This window comes from Colius striatus, chromosome 10 (genome assembly GCF_028858725.1).
Source record: "Colius striatus isolate bColStr4 chromosome 10, bColStr4.1.hap1, whole genome shotgun sequence".
Lineage (NCBI taxonomy): Eukaryota > Metazoa > Chordata > Aves > Coliiformes > Coliidae > Colius > Colius striatus.
The window spans coordinates 5,182,038-5,197,129 of record NC_084768.1 but is presented as its reverse complement, the minus strand read 5'-3'; the positions used below and the strand labels follow the sequence as shown (position 1 = coordinate 5,197,129).

The 15,092-nt window shown below is 37.1% G+C and overlaps 1 protein-coding gene across 1 annotated transcript in view; it reads right to left on the bottom strand.

The window, feature by feature from the left end:
• Positions 1–4,824: 4,824 nt before the first annotated feature.
• HS2ST1 (heparan sulfate 2-O-sulfotransferase 1) overlaps positions 4,825–15,092 on the bottom strand; it is an 83,875-nt gene continuing 73,607 nt past the window's right edge. The window contains exons 5-7 of the mRNA XM_062004079.1: positions 11,866–11,963; positions 10,508–10,665; positions 4,825–9,447 (exon numbers count right to left, since the gene is read on the bottom strand). Of these exons, the coding sequence (XP_061860063.1) occupies positions 9,221–9,447; positions 10,508–10,665; positions 11,866–11,963 (483 nt within the window). The 3' untranslated portion in view covers positions 4,825–9,220. The remainder of the gene's footprint in view (positions 9,448–10,507; positions 10,666–11,865; positions 11,964–15,092) is intronic.

The window sequence follows — 15,092 nt, the reverse complement described above, 5'->3', positions numbered from 1 at the left end:
TGATTTTGTTGCTGGCCTGTTTTTTACAGCAGCAACATCACATGAAAAACAGCTATTTATTCCTTCAGGGTTCCCCCACCCCCACCTGATTTGGGAAGAACAGCAGTATGGGGGTTTTTTGATTTATATGGAAAGAGGAAACCACCCTGGGCAAAAAATCTACAATCAGCAGAAGCAGCACTTTGTCTTCAAAGACTTTAGACACAAGGCTCCCAAATGATTAATGTTCCTAACTCTCATTTTTCTTGCAGATGTGATTACAGAAGAGAATATGAAGACAAAACTATTATAAAATAAAAGTTATAAAGATATTTTCATAACAAGGAACATCAGAAAGCAATGTTTTGGGTGGTTTTAAAAGAACAAACTCAGATGGCAAACTCTTCACAGATGTTAATAGGTTGTCACCAAAACTATTCTCCTTTCCTAGAAAGTTATTGGTACTTGCTCAACCTGAAAAAAAACAACCCATGAACAATTTATTAGGTAACTGCTTATATCACAAACATAAATACCTGAATTCATGCTCCACATTTGAAAAATTGGCAAATACTGTTATCACAGCACTTAGTTTGCTTTGATTTTAGCTATAGAATATCCCAGACTCCCAAGCCATTTTAGGATATCTTGTATGGCTGTGATACCCAGGTCCCCATTTCCTGGTCTTCTGCAGTATCTTTGGAACTAGACAGTAAGACTTTCAGTTATCAATCATTACTTGAATCTGTATAAACAAAATGAGATTGGCACAGGGTACCAACACAAGTATAGACAAAATCCAAAAAGTCTTTTTGAGTTTTAACATATCTTTTTATGCATATGGGAAAACACAAGAATATGTTCCAGTCAACACATATAAGCAGAACATGAATGGAGAAATAAATTTCAACATCTCAATGTCTGTGATAAACTGACATCAGGGTTTCTCCCTCTTCTCTCAGGCACAAGGTACACGATTGCCATGGAAAACGCTGCTGTTAAAGGAGAAATACACTTTAATCTTAGCATCTTTCATTGCAGAAAGCTCTTTTAAACTTGTTTTGTGAGTATGTAAAGTGAGTAAAGCCCAACCTGGGCTGCTCAGCAGTTGCTGAGAGGCCATTTCAGGACACACAAAGCAGCTGGGTTTTGAGAGCACATTCAAGAGTCCACCGTGGCACGCTTTGTTCCTTCCAACTACAGTCAAAGTTTTCAAGCTTGGCTTCCAAAGCTGCCTTTAATTTTTTTTTTTGCTTTCTAAACCCACTCTCCATTTATCTCAACAGAATCAAGTGGTGACAACTGCAACTATGTATGTGTAGGTACAGATGCAGACATACTTATGTAAGACATTCCTGGATGGATGAGTTAGGGTGGACGGGGGTATGGAACCAAAGTCACACATAAGCTGGATTCAAAGCATTAGTTAATAAAACCTCTTGATGCAGCCTGATTGTCATCTTGACAGATGTCCTGCAGATTTAAAAAAAGAAACCAAAATCCCACAAGTGAAATGTCTTTGCTAGATGAAGTGACTGTCAGATACATGAGGTAAACGTATCCAACCTGTTGTAGGCACAGTCACTAGCATGCAGAAGCTAATTCATTGCAACACACAAGCGCTACCTCTGACACATAGGACAGGGACCTCTGTTGCCACCAGAATCTCAAAGGTGATCCTGAGCAAACACCAAACTTGATAAACTCCATACTGGAGCGTGATCTCATGTCCTACAACACGACCTGCAAGATAAGACTTGTCCTTTGAAAGGCTTGTGAAGGAATGAAACCTATTACGCTATCTCACAGAGGCAGCTGAGAAAAGGGAGAGGCTGAATGCACATGTCATACACTCATACATTTTTCCCATACACTTGGGGTACTGACAAAGAATGTTTGCTGGGGTGGTGGGGGGCACTTGTGTTTTCCTGTTTTGCTCTGTTTTTAAAGGAAAAAAATAAATCCCCCTTTGTCTTAAGAAAAAAAAAACAAACCCCAAAACCTTTGTTGAAAAGTTTTCTGGGAAAACAATGTTTACGGCAATTTTTGCTACAAGTAAACCTCAGGTTTCCAACCATCTCTCTGAAGTAGCCTTTAGTATTAACAGATGTCTGGTTGGAATCTGCCTGAGACAGTGAACTCAATCTGAATGTACACCAAAATAAACACTCAATATTTGCTCTACATAACATGAGCAAAAGATGCTTTCTCACAGACTTCATGGATTTGAGTTCTGTCATGCAGTCACTATTTTATCTTGAAGAAGCAAGGACCTCAAATGCAGGTCAGACAAGCTTCTCAATGTAATCTGTTTTTCCAGATCTATAGCTTAACTATAAGTAGTACTGGAGCAAAGTGCTGGAAGTAGGTATTTGGTCTGGGGTTATAAATAGGAGACATTCATTTGTCAATGCACAGGCCTTGCTTATAAGAGCAACAAGCCCTTGATGGCTGCAACTTGGAATTCATTAATTCAGTCAAGAGAAGGCATTGAAGACCCAAAGCAGATAATTAGGCCAAAGACAGCCATCACAGCTCTAACTTTGATAATTGCTACAGTTTCATTAATGTTTTGTATTTCTGCCTTCACTTTCCTCTGGGTTCTTTACGTACCCTTTCTTACTTCACACGTTTGCCCATATATTCTCTCACCGTTACACACTGCAGTGAGGCAGTCTTGACAAAGCCAGCCTGTAACTGCACAAGTCTCTAGCAGTTAAGCATTGCTTTTCCCCTTGCCAATTCTCCAAGTCATGCAACATTTTAAAAGTTATTAAATTCTAAATAAAGGAGATTGAGGATGCCAAATTCTATTCCGTGCTAAAAACAGCAATCAATATTTGTCAAGACAATAATGTCTTTAGAAGACCAGCACTCTGTAGACTCGGTTTTTTCTTTTTTTGGTAAAGAGACAGTTCACAGTTATTTTCCAGTAACTGCTGCACCGAGCCCAGAGTTCTGGTTGAATTACGGCATTTAAATTATCATACCAAATTAGGTATGTTTCTCTCTCAAAACAGAACAGTGTTTTTCCTTATTAATACTGAATCTATGTATGAAATATGGTGCTTTTTTAGTTGAAAAACACAGATGAGTTAATGTCAACAGCAGAGCGAAACAACATATGCTTGTATACAGCAAGGTAGTGAATAATTTCTTAAAGCATCAGAGAAACGCAATCCCCGTACACTTGAACTATAATAATAATTCTCACAAAGCACCACTTTTATCTATTTTGTTCCAAGGTATATTTCTTTTTTTAACATGAAGATGGTTAGTTGTTCTTCATGCAATTATTTTGACAGCCTTGTTTTATGAGAAGTTAATGTCTGCGTGCAGCAAATCTGAGAGTGGATCCAGGACCAGCCTTGTAAAAGTGTAGAAAATAGGCAGAGAATGTTTATCACAGTATTTTCCATTTTTATGAGGATGCAGTTGGTTATTATGACAAGGTGAAAGGTCTCAAAGCCTTCATTTTTAGGCCACAGGTGTTCTTTGTAGAGGTTTTTTTTAATAAAAAGTATTATTAGTCCTTTAAATTAGCTCTTATTGAAAGTTACCACATCTGCGTTATGTGGTAATGAAGCCAGGGGGAGGTCATAGCAGGGGACTTGTGCTTGAAGAAAACATCTGGACATTGCTTTGACATTCACTAGCAACTTCTTGCATTTTATTAAGAAGTAAGGAAATTATACTGAAATCAAATGCAAGATTCAAACAATAAATAAAATGAAAATACACAGGACCTGGAAAAATAAATGTACACTAAATGAACAAGAGAACCCCTTTCCCTTCTCTCCCGTGAATTGCAGCTGATGAGACTAATTACCTGCGTAAATGTCAGCATCGGTTAAAAAAACGTTCAACCTGTATTTAACACTAATCTGCAGTCACTCTGTCCTTCACAGGAGAAGATACTGGCATTTGAAATAAAGCATTTTTTGTATTTTAAGGGTTTATTTTGGCCATCATTTTGTTTTCATTTCAGAAAGAGGGGCAGTGACCTTAGGAAGCCCCGTACCTTTACACAGGCAACTTTTTCTTCCGCTGCCACCTGGCTGATCTAAGCAGAGACACTTTCAAAAAAGCTGGTAAAAATTACTTAAAACTTGTTTCCTGTGCACAATGACACTTGTCAAGTCTACTTGCAATGCAAGGGGGACTGAAAAGTCAGTACCATCCTCAAGTGGAAGTCACTGAGTGACTGCGTGATTGTGCTTAATCATCACAGCTGACAACCAAATATTTAGGAAGCATTGCAGCAAGAGCCTTGGCTGGGTCAGGCGGCTGTTCAGCTCCATGGGGCGTGCAGGTAGGAACACACACAGGCAATGGTTACAGCACAAACCAGACATCCTAAACAGAGCACTGTACCCATGCTCATTATATTTTCTTGCTTTAAGTGCTTGCTTACAAATGAAATTGACCTTTCTTTTCTACTCAAGTTCTTATACTACAGTCATCGCTGCAGTAACTGAGCATCTTCCCATGTCACAGTAACGGGTCAGACGGTGCGTTCCCTCAGGCTGGAAAGCACGTCCCTATCAATGCCTTGCTTATTTAATACCAGTTTTCTGTTCTTGCAAACCTCAGGTTTTAATATGAAGGCATTGACACTTTCAGCACCATGTATACCTTCTGTAAATTCATTCTATTTCTGGCCAGAAAGCCCAATGCAAATTCTAAAGGCTTATAAATATATTTGGTTATAGCTATATCAAATTGTTCCAGATGAACTACACTCCAGCTCGTCCCTCCCTCCCCTCCCGACATCACAATAGCTGCAAATAAAGATCACGATACTGTATAACAACATCTTCTAGAAAAACAGCCTTTAATGTGAACGCGACATGCAAATATTAAGACAGGACACCAGGCTTCTTTTCTTTCCCCTTCCCACTGGGTGTTTTATTTTATAGCATTTGCATTAGGTAATCAACTGAAACACTTCAACAACAGAAAGCTGCAGCATAGTAAGGAAAAATGGAGATTATATCTCAAACAGCTGTGACAAAATGGTTTCAAGTTGGAATAGTATTGCACAAACAAATCAATTTACGGAGGTGAGTGGGAACAAGCATCTTCAACATGGATTGTGAGGAAAAAAGGCACTATTTAGCTGTGTCTGTGTTTAAAAAGAAGAGTCATGAAGCACAATCCATGTTTTTAAAAATTACATTCAGTACTGCTTTGGAAATGCTCACAAACCTGTCACTTTTTCACAGAAGCTTCAGAAAGCTGCTGATGTAAATATCAGACAGCACAAGTGTATGAACATTTATAATTAAGCTCCAGAAAAGTCTCAGGAAGAGGGCTCTCTCTATAAATACTGCTGCAAAGGTTACATAGCTGCATACGCTTACAGTAAAGGAAGCATCCATCCAACTAGGCAGCCTTACAGTTTCCTTAATTTTAATTTTTAGTAGTCATAAAATATGCTCTAATTTTGAAGAGCTAAATTGGCAGTGCACTTCAATCAGGCTTTCCCACTGACTGCTTAAGCAGCACAGTTCAGACAGCATCATCCATACACCTTTTTGTCATATACATATTTAGCAATGCTGGGTAAGCTTAATGGAAAATGTTAACAGAATTACAACAGAAAATAACTGAATTTTCCCTGATACAAAATAGAACTGCTCTGAGACCATAAATAAGCAAATGTTTATTCCTGGAAAGTAAAACCAGTTAAGTATCTTCAGAAAAACTACATACCCAGAAAAGGCATTTCAAATGACCAGGATGGACTCCTTCTTCCTCCCCTGTATTGTAGAGCTATAAATTTTCATGCCAGTTTGAAAATTAAGCCACGATCAATGTACCATTAATAGAGAGACTGCTTGAAAATCAACCCAGAGCAAGGGGGAATGTGCACGTAGGACATTCTGCACCCTAAACTTGTGTCTGCTTATAGATGCACTAACAAAATGAAGAGTAAAAATTTTGTTGCATGGCTGCAGATTTGTTATGGGAAGGAGTAAAAGCCACTGCTGCTCTCCTGTCAGCACTGCCCAGTGTGTCACAAGTGCTCCAGGCATGCCGTGGTGATGGCTACGTAGTTACCAGTGCAGCTGGATCCAGCGCCATTATGCTGACATCAAGAGTTTCAAACGGGGCTACGGTTTTGCACAACATCTGGGTGTTCATTTTGTACAAAAAGTACAGTGTAACAAAACCTGCTCTCAACTATATATATATATATATATGTATATATATGAGCATTTCAGCACCTTTCAAATGAACTTAGCTCTGCAAAAAGCCAATCTCGCTGCTCTGCAGAGGCTACAGTGACTTCACTTAAAAGATCCATGCTCAGGAGGGTGCATAGTAAATTTACTGATCCTGCAACAAGAAAAAATCCATGTATTGCTGCTTTTCACTATAAGTCATTACGGGAAAACACACAAGATAAATTCTGTTTATGTACTGTAAAATATTTTAATACCAACAACTTGGATTGTTTCCATTTCCAAATGAAAATGAACAGAGCAGCTTTGTTAAAAATCTCTAAAGTTCTTTTTCCTAAACTGTCTTTTAGGAAATCCATGTTTTGATAGTTCTGAATTCAAAGGATTCTAAAAAGTTCACAGTTGACTTAACCGTTGCACTAGATATAAAAGTAGACAGTCTTGATTCCTTCAGTGTTCCACAGACAATAACATTTTCAGAGTACATCTGGAATGAATCTCTCTCCAATTGTAGTTAGCATCTTTAAGAAATATTCCTACAATTCTTGTTTGTCTCAACTTCATCGGTTCACAGCAAAGAACAGGAAGTGGTATCAGATTAAATGTGTTTTCTTGTACGAACTATGAAAATATATTGCTCTTTTGAAAGTTAAAAAAAAATTGCATTGTTCTGTTATTTTTGTTACTGAAGACTTGTAATTTACGAAATTCTAAACCATGGAAGGAAAAAGAAACACAACTTTCAAAATTGCTTACAGAATAGAAGTTGTTTCTGCAGACTACTGAAATCAGTAGAAGTTTTGGCTATTGTTTTCTTGTCAATACAGAAGCGTTTGTCTACATACCTATTTCATTGCTTACACGAATATTTTATGTTTTCTTAGTAAACTCTTCTGCTCTCTTCGAGGTGCTCTTCAGAAAAGTCTGAAGGAGACTCAAGAATGTAAACTGATCTGAATTATTGTGAAGGAAAACAACATAGTCAAAATATAGCATAAAACCGTTACTGGGAGGATAATCTTTCCTGGTATTACAAACACTCATTTCATTTAGCTGCTTCTTGTGTATGACTCCCCAGTTCCTTTCTTTAGCTTGGAATCATGTCTTCATGTGTGAACTAACACATCTTATTCACAAACATGTTGGCATTATTTATGATGTCAACAGACAAGAACTGGAACAGGGGATCTTACGCACAGTTCATCCTATATAAACGGTAAGCTATCGGAAGGAACTTCCCTGATTATTTGTGAAGAACAAAGAAGATCTATTTTTAATATTCAAGGGGAAAAATCCAAGAACACAAAGAAAATGCAAGATGTACTTGATAGTCCCTCATTATCCTCTCTGTAATTGGACTGTTGCTTTTGGCTGCAGACATCCAGTTCACAGACCATTTTCCATTTCCTTTGTTTTCATTACAAGAACAAGCTGGTTAAAGAAACTCCACTTGGTAATTTTAAACTAAGCCTTCAGCACCATCCCTTAGGAATTTAAACCCTTACCACCATTCCTTACTTTGTCTCCTCCGTGCCTTTCCCCACCAAACCCTGTGGAAAGCACTTTAAGAAAAGGCAGGTGTAGGATGTGTAAATGTTCTTTAAAAAAATTCAATAGGAAACAAATTCTTGTAGTTCTCCACTGCCATTTACTATAATGCAGTGGCCTCAAACATCTGTTCTCAAATTTCAGTTTACTTCATCTACCAGGTGTTTCACATGGTTAATAATGGCAACTCACAAATTTACAATAGTCACATAAGGCAGTTAAATAAATACAATTATGTCTATCAAGTTCACTCTATCTTTCTCTACCAGGCTACACATGACATTTTTTTCTCCTTGTCCTCTTATCATCATAAAAGGATGAAAACTACATTTCTGCAAAGCGAATCCCTGGACAACATTCTGGTATTGAAGTCAGAGAGGTCACTGAAGTGCATTTGAGCAATGTCCAACGCTTAACTCAACCAGGAAGTAGATGTGATGTTTTCACTTCACACGTAACAGAACCGGTGCAAAAAACCTCACTTTAAACTAGTCACTTTAAACCTTTTGGTCCAAATACATAAAATAAGCAGTATTTACAGCATTTTACTCCTTTTGTAAATGCAATGCTTTAAAACACGTTATAAAGCACCTTAGTAAAAATATTCTACAGATAAAAGTATCGAAGTAGTAGGAAAACCCTAACCATACCACAGCTCACTAATGGAGTCATAATATGGATTCACCAATACCGCAGTTTACAACTATTACAAAGAAACCATGGAGAAACTTAATACTGAATTTATGATTGTTGTACCACCGTGTAGGGATCAAACTGCAGACAATACCAACTGGCTCTGAAGTTTTCCCAACCTCGGTCAGTGGTGGTGGAGATAAAAACAAAACAAAACCCCCACTGCTCTGATTCTTTAACTTTTTACAGTATTAACATGGAAATGATCTTTTAACACTAATGATTAGTTGTAATTTTTTAATAAAACCACATATAGAAATATGGGCAATTCCAGCAGCAGCAGCATTTCTCAGCAGAACATGATTAACCATCCCAATTAATATCGTGTGACATGATTCACAAAAACAAAGCACAGATGTCAACCAGTTATTAACACTACTTATATTGTATACAACCAAAATTTCCATGTTGAAAGCTGGGAAAAATTATTTCCTCTTCACAGAAGTATAAATGAAAATAAATTGCTCTGAAAATTAAAAAGAACATCAACAGAAGCATTTTTTGTTTGTTTATATTTTCAACTAGAACTGCTGTGTATTAATTGCTCCAAATTAAAGTGTAGATTTCTTCAGGTAAAGGATATTAACTCCTACTGAAAGTATTAGTTACAGAAAATAAAGGAAGCCTTTGCTTCTGGATTACCAACATAGTTAGTCAGTATCCAATGCCCTGGAGGTGATCCACAGCCCATTTTTCTCAGATCTATAAAGAAACGTCTTGGATGTCTACAAGAAATCTAGTTTCCATGGCTGAGGACTAAGATGACGATGTGACCAAAGATTTAGTTCCATAAATCTAACAGTAAAGAGTTCTTAGTTTGATTTAGGGTAAATCTTTTCATAGAAAAAGTTTTGAGCCAGAATATACAATTCTCCATCTTTTTCCCGAACTGCGTGTGCTCTGACAAACTGAAATTGCTCCAGTGCAAATTCATAGAACTCGTTCTCTATTTTCCAGATTTCGGACTGCTGTAGCTTGGCAATAGTTTCTTTTGTGGGAAGTTTTTTCTCAGTTGTTTTCCTAAGATGAGACTTCTTTCCTAAATGCAAAATGAAAGCAATAACTTCACTTTAAAGTTCACGCGATTGAAAAATGTTTACAGTCTTTTTATTTACAGAGTTTTCCACTCTCGTCCTGTTGATAAACTGCATTAGAAGTGACAGAATTTAATCCAGAATTCATTAACATAACTTGCAAGGCTCAAAAATTGCAGTCTCTCTCAGTAACTGTTAATGAATTTTGCATCAGTTCTTTCAATTCTTCCCTCTTACTCTAATAAACCCACGGAATGAACACTTCATTTAAGGAACAAGATTACTCCACATAATGTACTTGGAGTAAGACTGGTCTTTCAAAATTAATTATTTAGATGTTAATCTGGTATGAAATGTTAAGAATATTTAAAACTACAGAGTAAGAGACTTCTTTCATGAGACAAAGATGACTAAAATGAAGACAGCATTTTCCCTAAGATGTGCTATCTGTTGCTTTGTAATAAACTTAATAATATGCATCTAGGCTCGAAACATCACACTCTATTTTCTCTCTGTTTGCAGACAGAAGCCCTGCTAAGATGGACCTTTTCTTCCTCACAACTTGCATGCCAGCTCCTAGAAGCTGAGCTACCAGCTATATAACAAATGTCTTATTATGACCCCAGGAAGATAAATATGTACTTGGACCTTGGGCCTTTTTGCACAGCCAAGCACTTTGCATCAAGCAAAGCTAATTTCAGCAGGGCTTCTGAGGAAATAGAAATCGGCCACTGCCAGCCATTCTACAAAACTTAGGGTCTTACAAGACCTTTCAAAAATCTCCTGATAAACATCTGTCACCTTTTTTCAGGTGTGTCATACTTACACAACTGCCTTTAACACAACCTTCTTTACAATTTGTGTAGGGCAGAAAGATAACTGGGCTGCCCTCAAAAATTTGTATGGAGAGTCTTTTAAAGAGTCTGTCTCTACTGCAGGAATATCAGCCAACTGAGAGGCAAACCTGGCAAAACTCAGCTATTAACCTATGTATACAGAATGCACATAAAAGTGATAAGAGGAAGAAGAATTCATGGAATCCATGAAAAGCAACCATATAAATACCTGTCCGGTACAGTTCTGTGGCACCCCTGAAGAATCTGGGCAAAGCTGCCTCCAATAACATGATAAAGTCTTCAAGTTCTTCAGTAACTCCCACTAGGAAGTACTCATTAATCAGATTATATTTGGCTTGTTCTAAAGCCCATCTGCTTCCCACATTCCTAAAATAACAGAGAACAATTACAGCAAGTTCTGATGTCAGCCAACAATTCCTGGTCCCTAGATGGAGATTACTTCATAACAGGACATTTGTATAGCTTTCCTGAAGCAAAACTCATTTCAAGTTATAACCATTCCTAACTTCATTTCCCTTTGCAGTTTCTCATCTGTATTCTTATATAAAAATGTGACTCTAGTTATTTTGAGTGTTAACACATCCACTAGAACATCCATGTGTGTATATGGCTACTGTCACCATTAACACAATTTTTTGAGGCTTTACATTTTCTCATTGTCAATATTGAGTCTCCCCTTTCACATTAGATACCAGAAATGCTCCTGGTAAGAAGAAACCTTCTCTTTTGCATCCTACAAGCATAATTCCCAACTAGAATGTAATTGCACTTAATGGGAGCACTTCTCTACTGAATGACTGACAAAAAGTAAACTGACTTATTTTCCTCCTATTTTGTAGCTCCAGACAGGGTGAAAAGACTGGGTTCAGACTTCGTTTGTTCTTTGCTTCTCCACCTGGCCCAGGTATAGATACGTCTGACCAACATACACTGAAAGAAGAGCTCCCAGGTGACCACTTACTTTGCTTATATTTGAGTGGATGGTACATTTAACACATAATAGCCCTTGATTTCAATCAGAATCCTTCAAATCACCTGTGTCCTTCCCCCCAACACCTCAGTTGGCTAAAGAGTTCTTTTAAGTCTGTGCCATTATTATAAAACAAGTTGGATTGGCAGAGAGACACTATCTGCTTTTGGATTGGTTTCTACTAAGTCACATTGGGTACTGGATGTCTGGTAAAGGTCTAAGAAGATAAATTTACCCCCAGCTCAATTACTTTTTTCTCCCCAGAAACTCTAGGAGCTTGAATAAAACATCTCCATTCAGCAAGATGGCTATCGTAGCCTGACAGGAGAGAAAAATGTCAAGACTCCAAACCTACAGAAAATATCTTTAAAATGGAAAGCACCTGTTTTCCCCCATAGCCCTGCTGATATAGTATCCTACCATACTGCTTGCTTGGAGAACTGTAAGACTGTTTCACTAAAACACATCTTAAGCACCTGCTGCTTCACTCTGTCCAATCTCTCACACCTTCCCCAGCTGTGCTACATATTCAAATTTGTTTAGATTTCAGTGCTGATTTACCTGACTAACAACTTAAGCTACATTTATGTCCCTACCAGCATTCGGAGCTATGGCCGCAGAAGAATGGAATTTGAAGCCAAAGTTTCTCTGGAGCACAGTCTGAACCTCCAGCTGCCACACATTCATCAAAGGTCTGGAACAAAGACAAAATTGAGCTGGGCTTAAAAACTGGCACATGTATCAAACATCTCAACCTGGTTTGTTACTAAATGTAGTGAGGACAGAAGCACACAAGGTATGCTGCAAAAGAAAAAAAGAGTAGTAATTTTTTCAAGCCTTGATTGCACAGTGTCATTAGGAGCATCTGTTCATCTCAAAATAGTGCTTGCACAGTCTTTTACCACTAGAACTATTGAGCAACTCTTAACCTTACCTGATATATTTGTGATATGTTTGATATAACCTTGATAAAAGCTATACATCAAAATAAGCAAAAACAGTTAATAAGTGTTGGTGGTGTCATTTTTCCTTTACACAGGAACTCACTAAATACACAGCATCTAACGCCATCAGGATTTGGTACTGGAATAGCTGGATCTTTATACCACAGAACACTGTGCATTTTGTGTTGTAGATTAAACAATGTTCCATTTTAACTATTATGACAAATAGTTGCTATTTCAGAGGCTAACTTGGTTTTGGCAATCAGAAGCATGTGTAACAGCATACTTCACACAGCATCACTCTATGTGGAAACACAGTTGTAGCAACACAGTTTCAACTGTAGAAACACAGTTACAGTAAGAACATTAGCATGGGAAAGAACTTGTAAAAAAACCTTAAAAATAAATAATAACAAAGAAGGAATCACACAGATGATTGTTCAAAACTACATACAAATACATTTGCTTAAGCATTTGTTGTTAGAACAAGGACAATGTTCTTTCCTGCTATATTGAGATTAAATTCCTGAGATAATCTAATCTAAAAAATTTACTGATACCAGGCCAAAGGAGGGATTAACCTGGGGTGTCTTTGTCCACATTGTAGTTGGAGTTTAGAACAACTCATATTATAACAGGTAAAAAAGGTACTTAACTAGAAAAACAAGACATTGATATACCTTCTCTAGCATAGCTCTCTAAGAAATTCTGCACTGAACTATCCTGAGTACTTTGTAACCTAGGGTAATGTTGATGTAACAACATTACCTAACTAAAGTGTTTGAATACACCTCTTATGAATGCACAACTTAGGAATGTATATGCACGATATGAACTGGTATCTGTCAAAAGACATATCACTGATATCTGCAGGTTTTCTTTTAGCTAATATGCAAAAGCAAGGAATTTTTCTTCTAAGCAAAATGAAATAGGACAGGCCTCCTTCCCCACTTCTTCTTATATACTTAGTTTGACTACTCCATGCAGAGATTTTACTATAAGAAACATTTGCCTTTATAGACTCTGTTCTTGAAGCCAAGCTATCTACAACTTCGGAAGGACAGGGATATAGAAAGAAAATGAATGAAGAACTTTTCCATATAAATGCTGCGGTATTGGGCTGGGAGGGGGTGAGGGTGGAAAGTATGTTGACATTCCTTTCCACTTGGTAAAGGAACAATTGACTTCCATTAGAAAGATTGCATGTTTTATCTTCCCTACTTTTCATTTGAAGAGCTCTTAGTAAATCTGCTATTACAAAGATTACAGCAGATATCAGTGTTACAGACACTGCAATCAGGCCAATCCATTTTTGAGCTTATTGAATTCTGTATCTCATGTAAAACTGAAATCATCAATATATGTACAGTTTTTGGAAACAACATGGAGAAAGAGTATTATCTGATTTATATGAAAGAAACCCTGAAATTTGGCATAGCAAATCAATTCAATTTCAAATGAACTAAAGATGCTTACAGGACAAGTTAAATCTGTATGACAACAAATAAGTCTCAGACTTAAATGAAGTGGTATGATTGTGACAAAACAAAATAAAACAAAGATAGAAAGAAAAGTGTATTAAACAGAAATAATAACACTACTAATGCAAAAATTATAAATAGGAATGCGTTTCAACTTCTTGCAGTAAATCAGAGCTCACAGTGCAGTCCACCATGTAGTAGCATTAGGGATTTTGGCTTAATGTTTCCCAGGTTGTTCAGACTAATTCAGAACTAAAACAACACTGTTAGATTTAAATTTTTATAATAGGTATTAAGACCTACGAATAGCTTGGACTTGTCAGCATGCTCAGCTTTCCAACTCATTGCTCTCCACTAGAAAGGAATTCCACTGGTCAAGCCATGCTCCTCATGAAAAGGAATGAAGCAGGTTACAAAAGATGAGATCACCTCTCTCTTTGGAAAAATGCCTTTAGAATGCCATACCACCAAATCATCTGTGTAGCCAGTTCCATAAAGGTACCTTTTTTAAGTCTAATTTCAATTTGCTCAGCTTGAAGCTTTCCTCTACACATGCTGTATGAAGTCTGGACAAACAGGCACAGTGGCTGAAGATGGCGCCAAACCCTCAGCAATGAGTAGCAGCCGGTTACCGACAGGAAAAAGAAGAGGATTTAAAAAGACAGTGTTTGGATGGGGAAGAGCACACGAAATGATTAGTCACGTTCTTTAGTTGTCATGGTGTTTCTAGACTAAGCTGTTTTCAGTGTGGTTTATGCTTAGTTATTTTTTAAAACGTCTCTTGGTGTTCACACAGTCCTACACTCAGTTGTCAACATTACAGAGAAATTTCATCAGTTAAAGAAAATATTACTGCTGAAATTTTGAAAAGTGTTTGTCTCTGAAGTACAAAGCCCCTCTACATTTTATAAAAGCTTCCACGTTGTTCTAACTGTAGTTTTATTGACTATATTCATATACTTAATACTCCCTGATTTAGCAACATGCTCCAACAAATGCCTTACTTTTGAAAACCATCACAGAGGATGTGCAAATTATTTCTGGAATAAATATATTATGAAGCTTAAATGATGTTGTCATTCTGAAACTATTAGTAATCAAGGTTTGAGTATGCTACCCTGAACTACTCCTACAGCCACCTAAAACAGGTGGAGATAGTATAGAAACGTATGATTCCTACTCTTTATACAACTCCATTGCAACATTTAGAAAAATAAAATCAAATTTATAATTGGGTTGATGAATTATACATAAATAAACATCAAGCCCAAAGCATCAGCATTTCTACAGCTTTTGTGAAAAATGTATATCTCAGCCTTCAACAAGAAGAGATGTAGATTTTTTACACAGGAGAATAAGCTTAACTGACAACTCTGGATACTTGGAAACATTTTCAAA